This window comes from Xenopus laevis, chromosome 5L (genome assembly GCF_017654675.1).
Source record: "Xenopus laevis strain J_2021 chromosome 5L, Xenopus_laevis_v10.1, whole genome shotgun sequence".
NCBI classification, from domain to species: Eukaryota; Metazoa; Chordata; class Amphibia; order Anura; family Pipidae; genus Xenopus; species Xenopus laevis.
Window position 1 is genome coordinate 139,063,304 of NC_054379.1, and position 26,524 is coordinate 139,089,827.

General features: G+C 39.8%; 1 protein-coding gene across 4 annotated transcripts; it reads right to left on the reverse strand.

Annotated features, from left to right (window-relative positions):
• Positions 1 to 983: 983 nt before the first annotated feature.
• Positions 984 to 24,828, reverse strand: slc16a14.L (solute carrier family 16 member 14 L homeolog). 4 transcript variants are annotated; one of them, XM_041563481.1, is made up of 6 exons: positions 24,589 to 24,828; positions 15,539 to 15,594; positions 11,958 to 12,225; positions 9,269 to 9,412; positions 4,721 to 5,704; positions 984 to 2,417 (listed from the first exon to the last, which is right to left on the reverse strand). In XM_041563481.1, exons 3-6 carry the CDS (start codon positions 12,217 to 12,219, stop codon positions 2,266 to 2,268), a joined length of 1,542 nt encoding a protein of 513 aa, XP_041419415.1. In that variant the 5' UTR covers positions 12,220 to 12,225; positions 15,539 to 15,594; positions 24,589 to 24,828; the 3' UTR covers positions 984 to 2,265. The 4 variants fall into 4 exon arrangements, with proteins under 4 accessions (XP_041419415.1, XP_018119436.1, XP_018119435.1 ...); XM_018263947.2 differs by lacking the exon at positions 24,589 to 24,828 and adding an exon at positions 18,281 to 18,369; XM_018263946.2 differs by lacking the exon at positions 15,539 to 15,594.
• Positions 24,829 to 26,524: the final 1,696 nt, after the last annotated feature.

A 26,524-nucleotide genomic window follows, 5' to 3' on the forward strand; every position in this document is an offset into this window, starting at 1 on the left:
GACAATAGCCAGCACCCCTATATATGTTTGACTCCAGCCCTACATGTGTCCCTGATAGAAACAGCTTCTTGAGTTTGCACTGACTGGTGCTTCAGTGTGACACGATTAAGATTTAAGAAAAGTATTGACCTTAGAGCTAAAGAGAAGCTTGTTACTCTTGCAGCCTGTTGTCCACTTCAAGTTGACAATCACCAACACTAAGCGAATGAGGAATGGTATTAGCTCCAGATCTTAATTTCTAGAGACCTACCAGTCTGGCATCTCCATCCAAGGAGGAACTACTAAAGTTGTGTAAAACCCTTGCCCTTATCCCAAAAACGGTTTATACTAGAACAATGGTCCCCAACCAGTGGCTTGTGAGCAACATGTTGCTTTCCGACCCCTTGGATGTTGCTCCCCATGGCCTCAAAGCAGGTGCTTATTTCTGAATTTCAGGCTTGGAGGCAAGTTTTGGTTCCATAAAAACAAAGTGTACTGCCAAACAGAGGCCCTTGTAGACTGCCAGTCTTCATGGAGGCTACTAAATGGTCAATCACAGCACTTATTTGGTACCTCCAGTAACATTTTTAATGCTAGTGTTGCTCCCCAACTCCTTTTACATCTGAATGTTGCTCACAGGTAGAAAAGGTTGGGGATCCCGGTACTAGAATATATCTTATTCTCTCATTGTATTGCCCACCTCCTAGAAATAAAAAATAGACTGGTATATAATACTGGCTCTCTGGGTCAGATGTATGTTGTGGCAATAAGGCCCAATCAGGCCCAATCAGGCAGGGTAAGTCCAAAATTGCATTCATTAGTGTGTCCTTCACCTAGCAATTGCACCACCCACACTGCAGCGCTGGTAGGCTCTCCACCCAAATGACTGTTGTATCTCTATTAGCATTTGGGGCCACAGTGGCCCTGTTAGAAATGTCTGACAGTCATTAAATGCACCAGTCCAGATGTGCATGGTGCCTACTGATGTGCCATTATTAAAAATCTGCATTAATGTAATGATTTATTTCATAAAATCCCACTACCATAAAAATAAATCAAAATCAAATTTTGACTCCGGAGTCAATAGAAACAGGTAATGTTTCTAAATCACATGACATAGGTAAAGGACCTGTATACCTTATGGCATAATGTTGGCTCAATTAAGAATGACTAGAAGGAATCTAATCATGGAATGTGCTCCTGTATCACTGGAACATTCACACAGTGTTGGACTGGGACACCAGGGGCCCACCAAAAAACCTTTGGTTAGGGGCCCACCAAATATTTTTAGACCAGGGTCCCACTGTCAGTAATATTTTCTTCCTTTTCTCACTCAATTTCTATTCTAGTCTCTTTTCTTTACTTACTATAATCTATTATTCCATCTATTTAGCCTCTAGAAATAGCGAATGGCCATGGTTAGAAGCAGGAGGGCCCACTGACACCTGGGTCCACCGGGAGTTTTCCTGGTGGGCCAGTCCAACACTGCATTCACAAATATTGTTGTGTTGTTTCATAAATCAACAAAGGTAGAATATAACAGTATTTAGTCTGCCCCACTAAACATTTTTTTTTACTAAAATCTAAACAAACCTCTTGGAGGTGCTACTCAGTCTCCTCCTCCCTGTGTTTCTTTAGCCATATACATTTGGTTATGTCTGATCCTGATCCCCCCAGATTGAGCACCAAGCTAAAGTGAAGAAGGGGCCAGGGTGTTTTGTACATTATGAGTACCTATACAATCCCCACGCTGCTCACCCAATTACCAATTAGCTTTCCAAACTGGTATTTTTTTCCAGAAAAGGTGGCAACCCTATCTATGATGGGAAGCTGCATTGGCCATGGGAGAACATAAGACATTTGGGGGTGGTGCAAGTTTGGTGCCGAGGCCTGAAAGCAATTGGTTACAGTACTGGCTTTCCAGTGGAACTTCTCTAAATAGTTTCCCTGTGTAAGGTATAATTATCAGTGGATTAGCAGACCGGTCTCCAGTTTGATTAATTGTTTTTCAGCCTAAACCTACTAAGAATGAACTAACCAAACCATTGTATGTGGACTCTGTCTGCTGGTTATGTCTGGAACACTCTGGAAATAGATGTTCTGAGAACTTAACTAACAGGACTGAGTAGACATTTGCTAGGATTGCTTGTAATAGTCTACAAGAAACTCCCATCTTTTTCCAACCCCCAACATAAAAAAGCAGTAGAAACAAAGGGGTGTATGCAATATGCACAGTGTTCTGGCTCCGGTCCTTGCCCTCCAGCAATAAAATAGTTATTGGAATATTCAGGACTCTTGGCTGCCAGATAATTTCTTTGATTGTTGGTCTTTTGACTGCAGACAGGGTTCCAGAAGCAAGCAAACGATTCCCACCATGTACAGCAAGCCACAAACATAGAAAGAATAATCATATTTCTGGGTGATGTCATAGATCCAGCCTGCAAAGGGACAGACACTGTTAAATCCATAGACTACAAGGGTTTATATTCAATATTTAAATAATATCTGAATTAGTTCAGTGCATTCATGTTTCTGTCCCTGAATTTTTGTACATCCAACCTATTTACTATATCCACCCCTTCAACTTTTACTTCCACTATACAGAGCTAAGGAGAATTGTTCCATCTAAAGAAAAGGTTCTAATCAAGTATAATTGGTCCAAGCACCACTGGCCCTTGACTTCACCTATACTTAAATGGGAACTATTGCGAAAATGAAAATTTAATACTAGATTCATCATACTGAAATAAGAAACTTTCTAAATACAATCAATTAAAAATTCGGTACCATTTCTGAGATAATCAAGTTTATCTGTAGCAAGCAATGCCAGTCTGCAGCATCAAGGGCAAATAAGGTCTTGAGCTGTATTAAAAGGGGCATAGAGTCAAGGGAGGAGGGGGTCATTCTTCCACTGTATAGAGCACTTGTAAGGCCCCATCTAGAATATGCCGTACAGTTTTGGTCTCCATCTCTCAAACAGGACATTATTGTATTAGAGAGGGTACAGAGAAGGGCAACTAAGCTGGTGAAAGGTATTGAAAATCTTAGCTATGAGGAAAGACTGGCCAAATTGGGGATGTTCACGCTGGAGAAGAGGCGCTTAAGGGGTGATATGATGACTATGTATAAATATATAAGGGGATCATATAATAATCTCTCTAATGCTTTATTTACCAGTAGGTCTTTCCAGCTGACACGAAGTCACCCATTCCGATTAGAAGAAAAGAGGTTCCGCCTAAATATTCGGAAGGGGTTTTTTACAAAGAGAGCTGTGAAGATGTGGAATTCTCTCCCTGATTCAGTTGTACAGGCTGATACATTAGATAGCTTTAAGAAGGGGTTGGCTGATACATTAGATAGCTTTAAGAAGGGGTTGGCTGATACATTAGATAGCTTTAAGAAGGGGTTGGCTGATACATTAGATAGCTTTAAGAAGGGGTTGGCTGATACATTAGATAGCTTTAAGAAGGGGTTGGATAGCTTTTTAGCAAGTGAGGGAATACAGGGTTATGGGAAATAGCTCATAGTCCAAGTTGATCCAGGGACTATTCCGATTGCCATTTTGGAGTCAGGAAGGAATTTTTCCCCCTCTAAGGCAAATTGGAGAGGCTTCAGATGGGTTGTTTGCCTTCCTCTGGATCAACTGGCAGATAGGTAGTTAAAAAAAAAAAAAGGTTGAACTCGATGGACATGTGTCTTTTTTCAACCTTACTTACTATGTTACTATGTTACTATGTGTATCTTCACTATCCCTCTCTCATCATCTGTTTCTCCTCATTCTGTCATTGACAGTTAGAGCCAATATATCTTATAGTGGGGGCTGCTTTTGCCTAGAAGATGTATTAGAGCTCACTCTATTAAAATCACCAGACATCATGTCTCTCTAAATGCAGAATTTGTGCAAAATACAGTTATTTTGTTAGATTTTGTTTGTACTGGAATCAGTTATTTGAGTGAGCTCTAATACATCTGCTCGGAAAGGAGGCCCAACCCCCAATAAGATATATTGGATCATTCATCTGACACCCAACTGCTACATAAAGACAAAATGAAGAGAAACAGATGCTGAGAGAGGAATAGTGAAGATAAACTTGTTTATTTCAGAAACAATGCAGTATTTAGAAAGTTTCTCACTTTAAGGAAGCTTATATTAAATTTTCATTTTCGTGATAGTTCCCCTTTAAAGGAGAACAACTAAAGAAGAAGCTAAAAATATTGTACATTATGTTTTTGGCTTCTGTACCAGCCCAAGGCAGCCACAGTCCTTTAGCAGTAAAGCTCTGTGTCTCCAAAGATGCCCCAGTAGCTCCCCATCTTCTTTTCTGCTGATTCACTGTACATGCTCTGTGCTGCTGTCACTTACTGAGCTTAGGGACCGACTCACAATATACAGTACACATAGAATATAAATGCCACAATATAAGGCTGATTAGTAATTAATACAGATAATTAGTACATGGCAGCACAGAAACCAGTGCAACTAGCATCAGAATTTAATAATCAGCCCTGTAGGATCAGCTTATACTACAGACCAACCTCATTTTCTGCTGGATAATTAGTGATGACCCGTAAGCTTAGCTTCTCAACAGCTGCTCAGAGCCCACTGAGCATGTGAGTGTCGCAGACACTTTCCAAGATGGTGACCCCCTGTGACTAGTTTGAAATCCTGGATCATTGCTGCTTAATGAACAACAGTTCTAACTCCTTACAGATTCTACAGATTAAATACATTAGTAAATACCTGCAAAAGGTGGTCCCAAAAGTGCTGAAATTCCATTAGCGCAGATAATGATGCCATAAGCATTCGCCAACTGCTTGATCCCCACTAAATCTTCAGTGACAACGGGCATAAGAGAGAAGTATCCGCTGGAGAAGCCAATGAGAGCGCAGACCAGAGCCAGGCTGGAGTAGACATGCATGAGTGGCAGAATAAGGATGCTCACGCCCATGGTAACATTGGATGCAATGAAGACATTCCAGGCACTAACACATGGCAGGTCACCAAGGAAACCTAAAATGACTTTGCCAAAAATATGTACAATGGCAATGATGGAGGTGAGGGGAAAAATGTTGTTCTGCTCTGTCAGGCCATACATCTCCACAATCTCCGGCAGGTGGATAAAGGGAATCACAAAGCTACAATAGGCCAGAAGTGCCCAAAAGACAAAGGCAACAAAGACTTTATTGGTGAAAAGGGATGATGTGCCAAAGTAGCTGGAATACCAGGCAAAGAAACCAGATCTTATAGCCACAGTCATATGGGTGAGGGTCTTCATGATGCTAAGCTTGTTCATGTCATTAATAAATATGTCATTGCTGGTTTCTTCCTTGCTCCATGATACAGCAGTATTTTCACTGGCCGTTCCCTCTTCTCCTTCATGTAACTCTCTGCTAGCTTTTACGGCATCAGCATTCAACAGGGTACCTTCCTTGACATCTTCAGGGTCACCTGCAGACTCTTCATGGTCTTTCAAGGGTTCCTCATCATGGGCTAGTGGTCTCATGAGCGCACCACATGCACACAAGTTTAGAGTGATAGCACCTTGAATAATCATGGCATTCCTCCAGCCTAACTCCCTGCACAGGTACTTCAGTAGGACTGTGATTAAGAATGTCCCAAAGCCAGTACCTGTGGTACTCAGACCTTGCGCTAGGGCACGTCTCTTCTGGAAATACTGCCCGACTATGACAACTGCAGGTAGATAAACCATCCCGCTGCCAATACCTTGGGGAAAAAAAGCAAACAACAGAATGTCTGAAACTCAAAGTTAACAGGAAGCAAGGCAAAATATAATATATTTAGCTCTAGTGAGCAATGCCAGTCAGAAGCAGCAAGAGCCAAGAAGGAGCCTTTAATTAGAATTAGGGGTATAGATTAATGGGAGGGAAGGGTAATTTGTCCCATTACAAAACACTGTTAAGGCTCCATCTAGAATATGTCGTTTTGATCTACAGCTCTGAAAGGGGGCATTACTGTTCTCATTTATCACCAGTGCCGGACTGGGCCAGCAGGACACCGGGAAAAAACCCGGTGGGCCCCGGGCTCTTGTGGGCCCTGTTGGCCCAGATCTGCTTCTTAGTGTTGCACGACCCCTCTTTGTTGGGGGTCACGGCAAAAGAAAAAGTTTGCTCGTTCGGACAAACGCTGCGCCTTGCGCGTGCGCACTAATGTGGTGTCATGCGCACACACAGAGACCCAGCACCGCGCGCGTATGCAGAAACGCAACGCAGTGCGCTAGAGCGGCAGTGGGGGCTGGAGGGGGGCTCTGGGGCAGTAGCCCTGGTGGGCCTCAAGCCCCCCAGTCCGACCTTGTTTATCATGTTCTCACTTATGAAGAAAGGTTGGACAAGAGCATTGGTATTGAGTAGTGATGGGCGAATCTGTCCCACTTGGCCAAAAAATCAGCGAAATGGCTAAAAATGTGCGAAACGTATTGAAGTATTGATGTCATTGGTTGCCAAAATTATTTTGAAGTGCGACAATTTTTAGATGGGCAACTTTTTTGTCCAAATGCATTAAAGTCAATGGGAGTCAAAATAAGTTTGACGCACGACAATTTTTATGCGCACGACAATTTTTACACACGTGACTTTTTTGTCCAAATGCATTAAAGTCAATGGGCATCAAATTATTTTAATTATTTAATTATTTTGACACGCAACAATTTTTACACTAGCGACTTTTTTGTTGCCGCAAATTTTTTCAGCAGTGAATGTTTGCAGCAGTTTCGTGAAACAATTTGAAGGTGGCAAAATGCAGAAATTCGCAGCGGATCCATGCCTGGCATTACCTGACCAGAGTCAGGTAATCTCTCAGCCTGCCTGAGGTTGCTAATTATCACATACAAAGGGAGCTACAAGGGGGTTCATTTATAAATCCTTTATGCATGCAGTTTGCCAAAATGTGGGGCTGGGTACCAAGTGAGACCCAAGAAATTGGACGGGATGCCCAGACTGAAGGCCACGTAGGTATGATTTAGGATGAATGTTGGCTATATGATATATTCTTTGAATCCTTGTCTTGTGTTACAGTTACTGTAAAATCTGGGGTGAACATTTATTTACTAATATGGTCACAGGATAACAAACATGACTATATTTTTTTAACATGCAGTAGGGGCACTGAACAAATGTTGGGTCACAAAACTGAGCTCTGAACCCAAAAAGGAGTGAATGTTTTTGAACTAAATCGAAAGATACAAAGCTTGGCCAAATGCCCATAGTGGCACAAAAATACAACAACTAGTTGAGATTTAAGAGACAGGATTACAGGTCGCCTCTATTGTTTACTTGTATGGTGAAGAACATGAAAGAAGGGCTATGCCTACGGGGCACCTGAACTAATGAGATACTTGCATTAAGGATCTTTTTAAAGGAAAACTATACCCCCAAAATGAACACTTAAGCAACAGATACTGTAGTTCATATCATATTAAGTGGCATATTAAAGAATCTTACCAAACTGGAATATATATTTACATAAATATTGCCCTTTTACATCTCTTGCCTTGATCCACCATTTCGTGACTCTATCTGTGCTGCCTCAGAGATCACCTGACCAGAAATACTGCAGCTCTAACTGTAACAGGAAGAAGTGTGGAAGCAAAAGACAAAACTCTGTCTGTTAATTGGCTCATGTGACCTAACATGTATGGTTTGTTGGTATGTTTATGAGTACAGTGAATCCTATGATCCCAGGGGGCGGTCCTTATTTTTTAAAATGGCAATTTTCTATTTATGATTACCCAATGGCACATACTACTAGAAAAGTATATTATTATGAAAATGGTTTATTTACATGAAGCAGGATTTTACATATGAGCTGTTTTATGCAATATCTTTTTATAGAGACCTACATTGTTTGGGGGGTATAGTTTTCCTTTAATAATCTCATTACATTCCAACAGAGCTAACCAGTAGCTATGGCAGTGAGAACTATGAGTATAGATATTCTGATGCATTACAAGACTCAAGGCTTACTTCTAATACAGTAAAACAAAGCTGAGTTCACGTAAAAAGTATACATGAGCAACATATTCATTTTGTGTGTACAGTACAGTACAGGTATGGGCTCCGTTATCCAGAAACCTGTTATCTGGAAACCTCCGAATTATAGGATGGCCGTCTCCCATAGACTCCATTTTATTCAAATAATCCAAATAATTAAAAATTATTTCCTTTTTCTCTGTAATAATAAAATAATAGCTTGTACTTGACCCAAAGTAAGATATAATTAATCCTTATTGGAAGCAAAACCAGTCTATTTAATATTTACATAATTTTCTAGTACACTTATGGTATTAAGATCCAAATTACAGAAAAATCCATTATCCAGAAAACCCCAGGTCCCGGGCGTTCTGAATTACAGGTCCCATACCTGTATAGTACAGTGTTTCACGCATATGGCAGAATATACTGACAACCTCTCATTGAGTGCAGCATCTCCAGTGACTAATACATTCTGTTGCAGATTTTCTTGGCCTATTTTAATTTGCATGTAAGAAGATTAAGTATGTGATTCGGCTCACCAAAATTAGGTTTGGCGTAAATGATGAATACTATTAATATGATCTTTAGATCATATATCCCTTTCCTATTTTTTATTTCCAGTCCTATACTATAACGGTGTGTAGCCTTGAACAGTGACCATGGGGTTTAAAACCCTATTCTGTAGTAGCCACTATATAGGTAACAGTGTTTGTTATGTGAGGGTATAACATTATGTGAAAACCTGCTGATAAAGGACTGGCTACGGCATCAATTGGAAACTGCCACAAAAGAACAAAAACTGCCAATATTTGTTGAGGTGGGGATGGTTCTGCTTCAGCCATAGTCAGAGAGGAATTCTCTTATCTTCTAAGGGTAAGGTCACACTGAGGGGAGCGACTAATCGCCTCGTCTTTACGGCGACCAATCTCCCCGAACGCCTTCCCTCACTCTTGCGCTGGCTAAAATGATAAATCGCCGGCGCTAAGCACACGTGCCGATTCGTTTTCCGAAGTTGCCCGAAGTTTCCTCGAGGCAACTTCGGAAAACAAATCGACGCGTGTGCTTAGCGGCGATTTTTCATTTTAGCCAGCGCAAGCGTGAGGGAAGGCATTCGGGTCGCCGCAAAAAGGAGGCGATTAGTCTTCAGGCGACTAATCTCCCCTAAACACTCAGTGTGACCTTACCATTACTAGCAGTGACATTTAACAATACACGTATTATGAATGCACAACCCTTCTGACTTTAATCTACTAATTTATTGAAAAAAACTAGGATTATTCTGGCTAAATGATATACTTACCAGCAGTCACACCAAATGAGAAGAACAGAAAATGCACATTGGGTGCAAAGGCACTCAGCACCCAGCCAAGGGAAGTCAGAAACCCTCCTATTATGGCAGTCTTTCGACACCCACATGTATTAATGAACAAGCCGATAATTGGACCTGCAGAGAGAATATTCAGATAACTGTGAATGAGCTTCAACATATTCATTTTCACTCTACTCACTCTATAGTCTTTACTGCAATTCACCTTTCATTAGTATATTTATTATAATAAACAGAAGTATAATAAACAGAAAACAACTCAGCTGAAAAGACAGTTATTGGATATATTCAAACTGGATCAGTGAGACCAATCATTAGCCCGACTGATACCCTAAATCAAGGGTCCCCAACCCTGAGCCACATTCAAATGTAAAAAAAGCTGGGGAGCAACAGAAGCATGAAAAAAAGTCCCTGGGATGCCAAATAAGGTCTCTGATTGGGTATTTGTGGACTGGCAGCCTACAGGAGACTCTGTTTGGCAGTGCACCTGGTTTTTATACAACCAAAACTTGCCTCCAAGTCTGGAATTCAAAAATAAGCTCCTGCTTTGAGGCCACTGAAAGCAACATCCAAGGGGTTGGAGAGCAACACGTTGTTCACGAGCCACTGGTTGGGGATCACTGCCCTAAATGATGTCCACAGTTATCAATATTTCTTTAAAAAAAAATTTAACCCAAAGGAAATAATTCAATATGATGACATTTCCATTTGAAAGAATTTTGGATAAGAGCCTGTTATTAATAATTTATGGTGTAATTTTTATCACTGAAGACAAGGATGATGTTGTAACTGCTTACAGTACAATAAAAATACATTGTACAATATAAAGTAGCAGAGCCACATTTGTGGATGTTTTACATATTTAGACCAGAAAGAGAGTGGTTCCTCCAGCCAAAACAATTCTGTAACTACCTCTTACTCTCCAGTTTCATTCCTAAATGTAAAGTGAAATGACCCAATCGCCTCAATATAGCCATATTATTTAGCTCAAGTTAAATATGAAACATTGCTTTTTAGCATGTAACTTGCCAATAATATTGGGTTATGCTTAATTTCTAACGAGATCCAGTACAGAGAACAAGGGGAATTTGCAGAATTATATATGAACAGTAAAGAAAGAACATGAGGCATTACTGTAAATATATATGGAGAACTGTATTTGATTTTTTCCACTTCTTTAAACAAATGAGACCAATAACATATATTTATATAAGGTATTTTCACTTCCTATTGTTTCAACGTCTTTAAAGGGATACTGTCATGGGAAAACATGTTTTTTTCAAAACGCATCAGTTAATAGTGCTGTTGCAGCAGAATTCTGCACTGAAATCTATTTTTCAAAAGAGCAAACAGATTTTTTTATATTCAATTTTGAAATCTGACATGGGGCTAGACATATTGTCAGTTTCCCAGCTGCCCTCAGTCATGTGACTTGTGCTCTGATAAACTTTAGTCACTCTATACTGCTGTAGAGCAAGTTGGAGAGATATCACCCCCCCCAGCCCATCACCAGAACAATGGGAAGGTAACCAGGTAACAGCTCCCTAACACAAGATAACAGTTGCCTGCGGGGGCGATCCGGCAATGAAGAGAGCTGAGGCGCTTGCCTCAGGCGGCAGCACCAGCTAGGTTTCCAGGGGGGCAAAAAGCCACTCCTGGTGCCTTTAAGAGCCGAATTTCAGTTTTTTAAACTGGAAATTCGACTTTACTAGGGCGAGAGAGCGCAATTGCGCTCTCCGCACTAGCTTTGCTGGCTCCCCACCCGGAAATGTAATCAGGTTGGGGGGGGTGCATTACTGGAGCCGCCTCGGCCGGCAATTACCACAGGATCCTGGTAGATCTAAGAACAACACTGAATAGTAAAAGCCAAGTCCCATGGAGACTGATTCAGTTACATTCAGGGGCAGATTTATCAAGGGTCGAATTTCAAATTTGAAAAAGTTCAAAATTCTAATTCAAAAAGACCAAACAAAATTGAATCAAAGTTTTTTTTTTGGCCGATTAGGTCTGTTTTCAATCAAGTTCGAATCATACGAATCAAAGTAATAGCGCATTCGATCAAATTAGATTCTAAGTTTTTCCCAAAAAAACTTTGACTTCTAGGAGGTCCCCCATAGGCTAAAACAGCAATTCGGCAGGTTTTAGATAGTGAATGGTCAAGTTCGAATTTTTAAAGAGACATTACATGATAAATTTCGAAATTCAAATCAAATTTGGACTATTCCCTAGTCGAAGTACACAAAAATTAGCTCAAAATTAGAATTTTTAAATTAGAATTTTCACTTCAACCTTTGATAAATCTGCCCCTCAGTAGGAGAAATAACAGCCTGCCAGAAAGTAGTTCCATCCTAAAGTGCAGGCACAAGTCACATGACTGGGGCAGCTGGGAAAATCTGTTGGCTCTTTTGAGAAATGGATTTCAGTGCAGAATTCTGCTGGAGCAGCACTATTAACTGATGTGTTTTGAAAAAAAACATGTTTTCCATTGACAGTATCCCTTTAAAGAAGGTCTCTGGTCACCCAAGTTAATGAATGTTCAACCTGTGGCTGCCATGGATCAGATCACAAAACCCTGCCATAAAATGACTTATAAAATATCATTCCTTTCCTTAGGCTCTTTTTCTATCTTGTTCTATATGGTGTCTTTATAGAAAATACTTACCAACAATCAAAGTGATGCCCATACTGAGGGAGCTGACCCAGGCTGTCAGACCTCTGCTCTGATTGAATTCTTCAAGCCATTCCAAATTGAGTATCCCAAGTGCCATCTGTGATCCCATTACCAGCAAATGGACAAGGAAAGACGACAGCACCACCATCCATGCCCACCCCCTGTCAATGTTGGGGTTCACTTTCTTCATTCGTGTCTTGCTCTTCATATCTTTGCCCAACTCCTTTCCCATGTTTGCTCCTGCACTGCACATCTTGCTCTACACAGGGGTTGTACAAAAAAAATATTATATATATTTTTATTCATATTTCATTATAGAAAAGCAAGCACTTTACAAAATTATATTTAAACCAATTAACTATAAATCATAATAATACAAATACCATAAGTATGAATCAAAGCACTGAGATTAATCATTCAGATAGTCAAATGATAGGTATAACAAACAATAGGCTAGCATGTGATAACATATTATTAAAGGGATCCTGTCATCGGAAAACATGTTTTTTTCAAAATGAATCAGTTAATAGTGCTACTCCAGCAGACTTCTGCACTGAAATCCATTTCTCAAAAGAGCAAACAGATTTTTTTATATTAAATTTTGAAATCTGACATGGGGCTAGACATTTTGTCAATTTCCCAGCTGCCCCTGATCATGTGACTTGTGCCAGCACTTTAGGATGGAACTGCTTTCTGGCAGACTGTTGTTTCTCCTACTCAATGTAATTGAATGTGTCGCAGTGGGACCTGAATTTTACTATTGAGTGCTGTTCTTAGATCTACCAGGGAGCTGTTATCTTGTGTTAGGGAGCTGCTATCTGGTTACCTTCCCATTGTTCTTTTGTTTGGCTACTGGGGGGGGGAGGAAGGGGGGTGATATCACTCCGACTTGCAGTACAGCAGTAAAGAGTGATTGAAGTTTATCAGAGCACAAGTCACATGACTTGGGGCAGCTGGGAAATTGACAATATGTTTAGTCCCATGTCAGATTTCAAAATTGAATATAAAAAAATCTGTTTGCTCTTTTGAGAAATGGATTTCAGTGCAGAATTCTGCTGGAGCAGCACTATTAACTGATTCATTTTGAAAAAAAATGTTTTTCCCATGACAGTATCCCTTTAAGTATCTATGGATCAGTTAAGAATATTGTTGAATTTAACTCTTTCTACAGAATCTAATGTTTGAAAGAAAATTTTCCCTTTGGATATAAATTTAAATCAATTCTGTATATTTTCAACTCTACAACTAATTGCCTCATTAGAGTTTTTAACTATAATAAAACCTCATTTAAAGTACAAAAACAATTGAAAATAAATAATATGAAAAAGAAGCCAACATATTAGTATGATTTACCAAATTGAACAATTGTTTTGCATGAAGTCATTATTATGGAGAAACGGTTACTGTTTGAGCAGTGAGAATGGTGGTGACCATTTATGACTTTCGTCTGGCTGTGGGACCACATGCTGCATGGATGTTAGATGTTAACATTCTCGCGCTCCATTTAAACCATACTGTGGATTATTGATGTTCAAAAAGCCCTGGTGTCAAAGTGTGCACACTATGGGGGTTATTTATTAAGGTTCGAGTTTTGTTTTCCATGAAAATTCTAATTTTCAAGATTATTTTTTTTGGTCAGAACTCACATTTTCAGGTTAAAATAACCCAAATTTTTTGACATAAACTAATTTTGAGATTTATTTATACACCAACGCTGGAAATAGCTTGGATCCAAAAATACACCATCTAAAACCTTTTGAGGTCATGTAGGAGTCAGTGGCAGAGGTACCTTGAACCATTTGAACATGTTATTAGCTTTCATGATGTTTGACTTTTTTTGGAGGATTTTGCTAAAAACTCGATTAATTCGAGCGTTTCAAGTTTTTTTTGCCAGGTTTCGCATCTTTTTTCCATTTCAGTTTTTTCTTAAATAAGAAACCATTCGAGTTGTGAGTTAATTTGAGGTGTAGAAACTCTAACATTCGACCTTTGATAAATAACCCCCTACAGTGTCGGACTGGCCCACCAGGATACCAGGAAAACTCCCAGTGGGCCCAGGTGTCAGTGGGCCTCTTGCTTCTAATCATTTGGTCTATTTCATGGTCATTCGCTATTTCTTTAAGAGGCTAATTAATGGAAGAATAGAGTATAGTATGTAGAGATAAAAAACTAGGAGAATAAAGAGGTTGAGTGAAGAGAGGAGGAATAATAGTTTGGAAAGTGGGCAGACTGTCTAAGGTTTTCTGGTGGGTCACTGGCATCCCAGTCCGACACTAAGCCCCTATGTATATTATCTCCCAACCACTGCATTCACATGGGAAAAGCATTAAAGATCTTGAATACAATGCTTGTAGATTTAACAAGGGTAATGCCTAATGCAAATCCCCCTTAATGGTTCCACTGGGGCCCCATGTTACTGTTGGACTGGTATGTTTAATTATATTACCAGGTATTGTTACGGACCCACTATGTATCTGGACATGTTATTTTGTGCACTTTCTTATTTGTAATGTAAGGGATCTGATCAGGCATTTGCACCGCATAAGGCCACTTTAATTGGCTGCATCTTTAGATTCTGTAACTCATGGATTTTGCATTTTATGTTTTTTTGTTTCAATTTTTAATGAACTAATTTTTTTTGGTTATGAGCAATAATTTCTGTTTTTAAAAAAAATCAGGGTTTTTTTCTCTCTCTTTATTTTGCTGAACAGAAAGGGACAGAAAAAAGAAAGGAGGAGAGCAGAAAAGAAGAAATTAGAGAAGACACAAATAAATGTGGATACAATTAAACAACATAATAGGGCTTGGAGGGTTAGCAGAAGATGGAGTGAGAATAGTGATGAGCATAAAATAAAGTAGAAAGAGGAGAACACTGGGTCCACAGAAGGGATAGAGAAGAAAATAAAAAAGAAGGTAGAGAGAAAAGGAAAGCACAAAATAGGAGGAAAGAAGAACTAAAGCAGAAACAAAACATAAAATAAAAAATAGAAGAAAATAGCAGTGGTAAGAAAGGGTTCTGAGCAGGGCAGAGAAGAAAATAAAGGTAAGAGTGAACAGAAAAGTGAAGCAGAAAAGAAAAGGGAGAGGGAACAAGCACAAGAGAATGAGGGTGAAAATAAGAGTGGGCAAACGCATAAGGAAAAAGGAAATACAATGGAGAATATTTATTGGGGAAAGAAATGTAAGGAAATGGGATAGAAAGGGAAAGGGAAACTCGGATGTAGAGGAAAGAAGCGCATGACAGGAGAAAGTTGGTGGAAGAAGGAGAGAAAGCAGCAAAAATCTCAAGTATATAGAAAGAGAGGGAAGAGTAATGAAGGCCTGTATTTTAACTTGGGAAAATCTAGGAGCTGCTAGACCTAACAATATATATGTAGTTATATAGCAAGGACTCCTTATATTTATTTGGGATCCTTGCTATAGACAAAGTTTTAGAAAATCAGGAGTGTCCAACATTGCACAGCCCTTCATATACTATATCAATGTGTCTCAATCCCTGTTATCAAAAGGGGTTGCAGAAAGTTTCCAAGTTAGAACAAGTGCCCTCTGCCCTGCTCAGAACCCTTTCTTACCACTGCTGTTTTCTTCTATTTCAGGGCAAGTGCCCTCTGCTTACCCAAATGAAAGCCTATGAAAACAAGCAGAAATTTTATAAAATCATAAATGTGGCCCTAAAAATCTGGGACTGAAAAATATTGAATGAAAGCAATACAAGCCAATCGGGAAGACGGTATCTCAACCAATTGGTTCTTTTAAGGAAACGCATGAGATTGTACATAGCTTTTTCCAGTACCTTTCTCGGCTTTATTTATTTTACAGAGCACCAGGGTTAATTACTGTGTATATAAATGATCTGATTCCATGAATAAGAAATGCTTCTGGAGAAACGACTGAAATCTAACTACATCAGAGCACATGATGAACATAAATATTGTATGCCAAAAAAATAAAGGTTGAAGAAATGAACGTTTCTCTTTTGCTGGATGTCAAGTCATTTTATAGTGTGTCCATATTACCTCTAAACTTGGTCACATAAAGATTTATTCACATGTGCACAAACACATACATATAAGTCTACATATAAGTTCCCTCTATGCAGTGCACTAATGTGTGCAAACAAATTGTCACACCTTTGTGTAGTTTGGTTCATTTTCTAATTGACCCCTTGGGGTATATTTATCAAAGAGTGAAGTTAATAGTGAAGTTCCGCCACTAGAGTGAAATTCCGCCACTCTCCATTCATTTCTATGGGATTTTTATAGGCGTATTTATCAAAGGGTGAACTTTCACTTTCACCCATTGATAAATACGCCTTTCAAAATCCCATAGAAATGAATGGAGAGTGGCGGAATTTCACTCTAGTGGCGGAACTTCACTCTTTGATAAATTTACCCTCTTGTTTCTAAAAACATTTTAACATGGATACATTACAAAAAAAATGTTTGCACATCCCTTAAGCCATCCCTTTTCTATACATGAACAGAGATATACAGTATAAAGACACAAACACTGATATGCATGCAACTGAGCAAATATAAAGTGTACATAGACATAGCTATCATTGAAGGGGTGGTTCATCTTTAAGCTAACTTTTAGTATGTTATATCAATTGGTTCATTCTTTTCTTTTTTTAGTTTTAAATTATTTGACTTCTTCGTCTGAATCGTTTCTGCTTTCAAATGGGGGGTCACTGACCCCTTTTAAAAACAAGAGCTTCGTTATGGCTTCACATTTATTGTTATTGCTCATTTCTGTTACTCATCTTTCTATTCAGACCCTCTCCTATTCATATTCTAGTCCCTTCTTCAAATCAATGTGTGGTTTCTAATTTAATTTAGACCCTAACAACCACATTGCTGACTAGCAACCACATTGCAAACTGGAGAGCTGCTGAGTGAAAAGCGAAAAATAACTCAAAATCCACAAATAATAAAAAATAAAAACCAATTGCGGATTGTCCCAGAATATCCCTACATCATACTAAAAGTTAACTCAAAAGGTGAAGAAAATGTATTCATACACTAAAGCACATACAAATATTGATCAAACAAGCTCAAACCCAGACATGTACACACTCACATGGACACATATATCTATCAGTGCCCATATACAGACACAGCAGTATATCTACTCATATACCATAAAACGGGTATATATATATATATATATATATACATATATATATATATATATATATATATATATTTGTGTGTGTGTGTAAACGTATAAATATGTATAATTATGTTACTTAGGTACATGATGATATCAATGATAGATAGATAGATAGATAGATAGATAGATAGATAGATAGATAGATAGATTATAGATAGATACATAGAAAGACACATACACAGAAAGATAGACATATTATAGATAGATATATAGATAGATAGATGATTGATAGATGATGGATAGAAAAATAGATGATAGATAGATGATGGATAGAAAAATAGATGATAGATAGATAGATAGATAGATAGATAGATAGATAGATAGATAGATGATAGACGATAGATAGATAGATAGGTAGATAATGGATAGATAAATAGATAGATAGACAGATAGATAGATAGATAGATAGATAGATAGATAGATAGATAGATGATGGATAGATAGATAGATAGATAGATAATAGATAGATAGATAGATAGATAGATAGATAGATAGATAGATAGACAGACAGACAGATAGATGATAGATAGATAGATAGATAGATAGATAGATAGATGATGGATAGATAAATAGATAGATAGACAGACAGACAGATAGATAGATGATGATAGATAGATAGATAGATAGATAGATAGATAGATAGATAATAGATAGATAGATAGATAGATAATAGATAGATAGATGATGGATAGATAAATAGATAGAAAGATAGATGATAGATAGATGATGGATCGATAGATAGTTAGATTGATGATAGATAGATAGATAGATAGATAGATGATAGATAGATAGATAGATAATGGCTAGATAGATAGATAGATAGATAGATAGATAGATAGATAGATAGATGATGGATATATAGATAAATAGATAGATAGATAGATAGATAGATAGATAGATGATAGATGATGGATAGATAGATAGATGATAGATAGATAGATAGATAGATAGATAGACAGATAAATAGATAATAGATAGATGATGGATAGATAAATAGATAGATAGATAATAGTCATGTAATTAACTGAATATAAATTGCATTTCTATTTACTCCAGTCTATGAGTAGATTAAGAAAGGCAGGCAATAATCTATCCTAACACACCTAGATTGTGGAATACCTAGATACTCAGTGACCCCTTACCAAGAGCGTTACAGTGGCTGAGTCCAGAGACTGATGTTCATCTCCACTCACTGAACCATTGCAATGAATCCCACTGTGAGCACAATTTATTGACTGAAGAATTTGAGTTTCCTCCCAGATCAGGGGCAGATGTCAGTTTCATTGGCTCCCACTGAGGGTCAAGCTGGAGTCTAGAAGTTGTGTAAATGGAATGAGGGAGACATGCTGAAGTGTAGAAAGCGGCAGGATAAACAGCACCAGTTAAACATCATGTCAGCAAAATGCAAAGTCCAGTTCTCTAGTCTTTAATGCTATAATTTTAATGTATAATCGGAGCAGGGAGAAAAGGAATGCTAGGTATATACCTTATGTATGAATGTAAAGGCAATTCCTGAAAGTTTTCTGAACTCGGGTAATTACTAAATGCTTTTATAGTCTCCAGCAATAAACCAGGCTGACCTTATATTCTCAGTGGTATTTGCTTGGCTCTGAAGTAATGACGACATGGTTATTATCAGCCAAAGGTTTCATGGGATCTGTAGGCATTTTGCAATAATGGATTCAACACAGAAATTTCTAACCACTTTCGCAACAATTCAGAAATATACAGAAATCTGCATTATATTCTCCTTTATTGTACCACACAGACACCATTCTCTATAACAGTAACAACAACAGTTTAAGCACCCCTTGAATGTCCAAAATTTGGCCGGGGCTCCCTATAGACGGTCCAATCATTGGCAGGGGCCCCCAGTTAGCACATGAAACGAGTACAAGAAAATATTGTTGTATCACAGTGGTGTAACTATAGAGAAAGCAGACCCCACAGTCGCAGTCGGGCCCAGGGAACAGGGGGGCCGGGACTGTAGGGTCTGGTTTCTCTATAGCTAATTAGAAAAATCCTCCTCTCCAGCCAATCTCTCTCTCATCTGGGGCAAGGAAGGTGGATGCATGTTGGGTGGGATTGGGTGGAGTCAGGGCAGGGAGTGGGCGGGGTGGACATGGGTAGGGTGGAGGTGGTGCCGGAACATGTTGATCACAGTGTACTGGGCCCCTCTGAAGATTTTTTTGCAGGGGGGGTCCAGCGCACTCTAGTGACACCACTGGCGTATCAGTCATAATATTCTAGAAAAAGGGCCCCCAACCTTATTTACCTGTGAGCCACATTCAAATGAAAAAAGAGTTGGGGAGCAACACAAGCACGAACAAAGACATTGGAGATGCCAAAAATGGGCTGTGATTGGCTATTGGACTGTGGACTGGCAGCCTATAGGAGGCTCTGTTTGCCAGTACACCTGGTTTTTATGCAACCAAAACTTGCCTCCAAGCCAGGAAAACAAAAATAAGCACTTGTTTGATGCCACTGAGAGCAACATCCAAGGGGCTGGTGAGCAACATGTTACTCGCAAGCCACTGATTGGAGATCACTGTTTTAGAATATCTAGGACAGCAGACACATATTCTCCCAAAATCTGACCTATAAACTGTGCTTGATATATCTAGGAGAGAACATGGTTATTCTCCACAATTCTCAACCTAACAGGCCTTCAGGCTGAGCCCACCCTGCTCTTAAGCTGGCCATAGACGCAAAGATCTGATCGTACGAATCGAGGATTCGTACGATTTTCGGAACGTGTGTGGAGAGTCCCGACATTTTTCGTCTGGCGGAGATCGGTCGTTTGGTCGATCGGACAGGTTAGAAAATTTCTGTCGGCTGCCGATAATATCTCTGCGTGTATTGCCGATCATACGATTTTCAGTGGGAGACTGTCAGTAGCTTTGGTTGGACATAGATATGGTACGATTGCTGTCAGGGCCAGAACATTGCTGATCTGTTCTTTAACTAATCTGACTGGTAAGACTTTGATCTGAATGGTTAGTGGCGGGTCGGGAGATGGGAAAGTCCGATCGTACGATGATTCGTACGATCGGATCTTTGCATCTATGGCCAGCTTTAGTCCCTTATCAACAGAATTACCTGCTCACTGGAAGGGGGTTCATCACCATCCCAACAGCAATTGTAATATCACAATTCAGAAACACCAGGGCACTTAAGACTTAAAAGTATTATATCTTTATTCACCGAGTTCTGAGACTGAGACCAAACTGCCCCCAGATGTTTTAAATTCAAGGCTTTATATATGCTATTAAAACAACATTTTAGGGTATATAGTTATCCAGGAAGACATAAAGGAGATCCTTGTCCTTGTGCATCTCTCACACCTCTTCTCTAACTAAACTAACAGTAGCAGCAGTGACCACCGATAAGCACCACCATGATAACAATGGCCGTGTGCCATAGCCCTAAGTCCACACTTGCAGACTGCCTTTATATTTTAGGATGTCAGAAGGAGCTGAGGATGATCATTCATTAGGAAGCTCTAGAAATTCTTCATTTTTGTATCACTGCATGTACTCAGGTTTTTCATAGATTCATTTGAACTGGCTTATCCATTATTTCTCTCCTGTGTACATGTTAAAAGCAGAATTCCAGGCTTTATTGCAGAGGGTTTGATATCAGCTCTGCTGGGATTTTTACATTTTTTCCTTGACCTTTGGTGAAGCTACTTGTGTTTGTTAATTATGGCATTTTCATTTCCTGGTGCTAATGGCACTTTAAAAGCCAAACATGTATGATGAGACATATGCCTTACTCTTAAGCTCCCCATAGACGCGACGATTCTTCTTGCCGAACGACCGATTTTAGGCAAATCCGACCAATCCTTCGAAATTATCGTGCGGTTAGTGGGATTCGAACGATCGTGCATCTTACGATTTTTCGCCCGACATCTGTCAGGAAATTGATCGGCCAGGTCAAAAAATCTTTGTCGGTCCCAGTACAATCTATCTATGTTTGCCAGGCCAAGCAGGCAGCTCCCCTTTGTTTTCCTGGCAAATTGGTCTTTTTAGCTGATGGTAAATTCGTACAATTGTACGATCATTCCGAGAAAATCGAGGATCTGATCTTTTAAAAATCTCTACATCTATGGGCAGCTTTAGTTAGGGTTCATTTGTCACTAATAAAACGGAATATCGTGCATGCACATAACACATTTTTGAGTACTTGCTTGGACTAAGCCACCACTGTTCACACTTTTTGCACACTTCTTGGTCCTTGTTTCCACTGCACATGCTTCTGGTCTGTCAAGGAGCCAGAAACCAGATCTGTCATGGCTGAAGATGGAGCTGTCAACCCCACAGAACAACTTTGCATTTGGGGGAACCAGGTTCTTTCAAGGGCAGTGACCAATGTGGTTTGGCAGGGGTCCTCTGCAGGTGAGCGAGCAGTTAAAAACAGAGGCTTGGGGTTTACTTATCCTTTAAATTTGAGGACTTTGGCTTAAATCTCATTAATTCTATATTTGTAATGGAAGTATACATACAGGTGGGAAGTGCCATACTAAAAACAGAAACATCCCAGTAAGGTAGAGTATTATCTAATCTTTCATGGTAAATATGGCATAATTCACAGTGGTTCCTTGGGTCCATATAGCTATGTCCCACTTCTTTTGGGCTCTGTATCCATCAGTGTTCAAAAGATGTTCAAAGTATAGTGAAATATCTTGGAATTATGCAGTTCACTTCCTCAGCCGGTCCCAATTTCCGTTCTACCTCGGTTGTTGCAGCCACAACAATTTATAGAGATGAACCAGCGTTAAATTAAAAACAGATCTCTGACTGGGAGAGACACACAGAGAGGGTCTGGGATCCTGACGTTAAGTATCCTATGAGTCTGTGCACACATGGTTACCCACAGGAAGGCAATAAGCCGCCTCTGGTACTGTAACTTTAAGAGCCGAAGTGTGTCGAAAAGTCTTTTGCACTTTGTACACTGCTTTGGCGTCTTAAATAAAAATCTATAGGAATAAAACACATATAGATACTTAAATATCTATATGTGTTTATAGATTATTTATGTAATTATTTACAAGAATCATATTTCATAGGCCATTTTGCACATGAAGGCAAACAATAGTTGGTGCCCGCAGGCTGGGTATTCAGTTACATGCCCTCCATCCAGATGAAAGTCTGTAAGTGTAGGTTGTCTTGCACCTTGGCCTTACAGCTCAGCTAGAAGTAATACAGTAGGTGCAGTAAAAGTCCAAGAGCTTGATGCTCATATTTTAGTCCCCACAGATGAATTCATTTCCCAGATTGTTTGTTTGTGTTGTGTTTATGCAACATTACACTAACATCTAAAGTGCCATTTGTTTCATAGCCTATATTGTGTGATCTAATGGTCCATTTCAGGGTTGGGAAGTGAGGTCATTTGCTGTGGCCCCCAACATTCTGGGGTAACGGTACAAAGAATACATAATCATGTGTGACAATAATCAGGTATTTTCACCATATACATTTATGCATTTTGTACAACCTAAAGCCCAATTCCCTGACTCCAGTCCTGGTATCACTTCTATTCTGAATGTCCATACTGCTCGCTGTATATCTGTAATGTTTATCCCATACTGCTCGCTGTATATCTGTAATGTTTATTCCATACTGCTTGCTGTATTTATTTAATATTTATCCCATACTGCCTGCTGTATATCTGTAATGTTTATCCCATACTGCTTGCTGTATTTATTTAATATTTATCCCATACTGCTTGCTGTATTAATTTAATATTTATACCATACTGCCTGCTGTATATCTGTAATGTTTATCCCATACTGCTCGCTGTATATCTGTAATGTTTATCCCATACTGCTTGCTGTATTTATTTAATATTTATCCCATACTGCTTGCTGTATTAATTTAATATTTATACCATACTGCCTGCTGTATATCTGTAATGTTTATCCCATACTGCTTGCTGTATTTATTTAATATTTATCCCATACTGCTTGCTGTATTTATTTAATATTTATCCCATACTGCTCGCTGTATTTATTTAATATCTATCCCATACTGCTTGCTGTATATATTTAATGTTTATCCCATACTGCCTGCTGTAGATCTGTAATGTTTTTCCGATACTGCTTGCTGTATTTATTTAATGTTTATCACATACTGCCTGCTGTATATCTGTAATGTTTATCCCATACTGCCTGCTGTATTTCTGTAATGTTTTTCCCATACTGCTCGCTGTATTTCTGTAATGTTTATCCCAACCCGTCACTTATTGAGCGAGCTGTCCAGCCCCCACTGACTGTTTCATTGTGTTCCAAAGAGAGGAAGCAGAAGGCAGCCAATTGTATTTCTTTGCAAAAAGAGGCTCCCCAATCATTTGCTGAGCTGTTTAGGAGAGAAAGACACCCTCTTGTAATGCACCAGTAAGAGCTGGCGAGATATAACCAGGATCCTCTTTCTGGCAGTTGCACAACATGGGTACAGGGCAGATTTGCTGCAGCATCCTGATGACCCGGAGACAGCCTGCGAGGGGATGGGAATTACACTCACATTATGCCTTTCACTGACAAATCTCCCCACCTCCTATGGAAATGAAGTGGTTAAAGCCATAGGGACGTAAAGCAATGATCTGTCTATGGGTCTCTCATAACCTATAGTAACCTCAGCCTTGATGTCCTGCTAGCGGGAGGGTGCCCATGGAAAGACAAACTCATGTACAAGGATTCCAGTATACAGAATGGTTCCAGTTAAAATGTTATTACACGGAGATGCCTATGCCATTTGCCTGGGTCAGTGAAGCTGAACAGCTGCAGCAAAAACACCCACACATATATATACAGTATATATACTGTATTTGCCATATAAACACACTTATTTCTTAATAACTCACAATCAGAATTTCCCAATTTTTATTTTCCCTACCGCAGGGTCAAAACATACGTTCATATATAACATATACACTAGCACATACTTTAATTACAATAAGCCAGTGCTCAGACAAAGAAGGACATTGGAGCATTTACTCAAGTATTAGTGTATAAAGGCTCCAGTACGTGTAAACCATATGTAAATGTTCACTCAAACAGACACAAATCCACATGGAAAATGCATTGAAATACACACACATACAGCTTTAGGTTTCCAGTTCCATACAGGCACAGGCACACAACATTAAATATATACACATTTATATTATTAGTGTTTAATGTCACTAGTGTTACCTGTTGTATCATATGTACAAATGGATATTTTATTTGTGTGCAAACACAACGTGCATATTCTGTTTGTGCACAAAACTATACACATGACCTGGTGTAAAGAAATATTACATACACCCAGAGGCACATACTGTATGTACACAAAGGCGACGTGCAGGTGCTGAGACATGAGAACATTGTGATCACAAACACACACACCCAATACACCAGAGAGACCATGGACTTGTGTGCGGGAAGTTTGGCCAGACTAGTGACAGGTACCTGATCCCGGCTCGCTCCACAGAAGCTGCAGAGATCCCAACTCTCTTCTCCTAGAGTTTCACACCCTCGTCCATGAAGAACTTGCTTTATCCGACCTCACAGCTCCCCTTGTCAACCTGCTGGTTCTTCTGCATGTGTACATTGTATTCAGCCTGACTGGGAACCGAGGAAATAGCCTCAGGTCATCCTTGTTTTGCCTCATACCCGGTTCTCCTCTTATTGCCCTGGAGCAGGCTTCAGTTTAAAATCTCTACTCTTTCATAGCCATACCGGCTAATTCTGGTTTGCAGGGGAAGAAAAAAAAAAAGATGAAGAGATCTTTAAAAACACCTCACAAGCACTCTCTTGTGGCAGGATGGAGTGTCACTCTGCTACTGTCATAATTCTACTTTATAGCATGGGGAGATTCCACTCTCTGCTGGACAAAGAGCAGCACCTCAGGACACTAGTTCCCACATCACAGCATGGACTTTGTATCCTGCACTCTTATTATATGATAAACAATTTATTCTGTCTGCACACTTATCCCATTCTAAACAATGCATTCCCCCTCCTCTTTCCTGAACTTGGATCCAGGGCCGGATTTAAATAGCGAGTGCCCCTAGGAAAGCTGCCGTTCATCGCCCCTGTCCCTTCCCCTTTATTTGCTCAAATATTCATCATCTGGACTGGAGCAATGGGGATTTGCGCACAGGAAATTTAAAAAACGTATCTCCTGTGCATCCCCAGTTAGGTTTGGCAGTTTTCCAACCAGTGGAGACCAGGGGGCGTTCTGTGATATAGAGGGCGGACCGTGCAGTCGGGGGGCTGGGCTATGACACGGCGATCAGCGATTGGTCGATCGCTGTGTCAATCATGGGGAATCCTACTCGGTTTTCCTTATTTGGAAACCGGGCAGGAAGTTTTGGCCCGGCAAAACTTCAAAATACCGGGCTGTCCGGGTCAAAACCGGACAAGTGGCAACCTTATCCCCAGTGTTTCTGAACTAATGTGGGTGTGGTTGGGCAGCATGCCGTCGCCTTAAATCCTGCCGCCCTAGGCCCGGACTTTGGTGGCCTGTCCACAAATCCAGGCCTGCTTGCATCCCAGTGTGTTCTCCCCAATCCCCTCTGCCACACACACGTACCCCATGCTAAACAGTGTATCCCCCCAACCCCAGGATCGGACGGGGCCAGTGGGAGACCGGGAAAAAACACGGTGGGCCCTGCCAGCCCAGACCTGCTCCCTGCACTACCAATCTCCGTACCTCCCTCCCTGATCCATAGGAAAAAGGTACACATGCATTTGTGTCTGTGGCATAGGGGGCTTTGCGACCGGTGGGGCCCGGGGGATGGTGTGGGGTGGCCACTTAAGGCTGCAGGTCCAGTCCAGCGCTGCCGAACACCCTGTGCCACACACAGACCCCCTGCTAAACAGTATCTCTCATCCCCTCTGCCACACACATACCTCATTCTAAACATTGTGTCCCCCCAAACCCTTTTGCCGCACACATATCCCATGCTCATACTGCTGAGGAACAGTAAAGGCGCTTCACAGAGGCTTAGTTTGGTCTATACTTAATTCTCTCATGCTGAATAAAAAAAATTTTAGTTATAAAAAAAATAAACATTTTTATTTATGTGCAAGTTACTATACACCACCCCCTCTCACTAATTTGTCTCTTTTCATGTAGTCGAGTGTAGGAAGGACCTTGAACAAATTTGGCCAGCTGAAATAAATAACAATATATTGAAACCTTGTTTGCGTACATGTGAGAACATTTAATGGAACAGGTATGGGACCTGTTATACAGAATGCTCGGGACCTGGGGTTTTTCTGGATAATAGATCTTTCAGTAATTTGGATCTTCATTCCTTAAGACAACTAGAAAATCATGTAAACATTAAATAAACCCAATAGGTTGGTTTTTCTTCCAATAAGGATTAATTATCTTAGT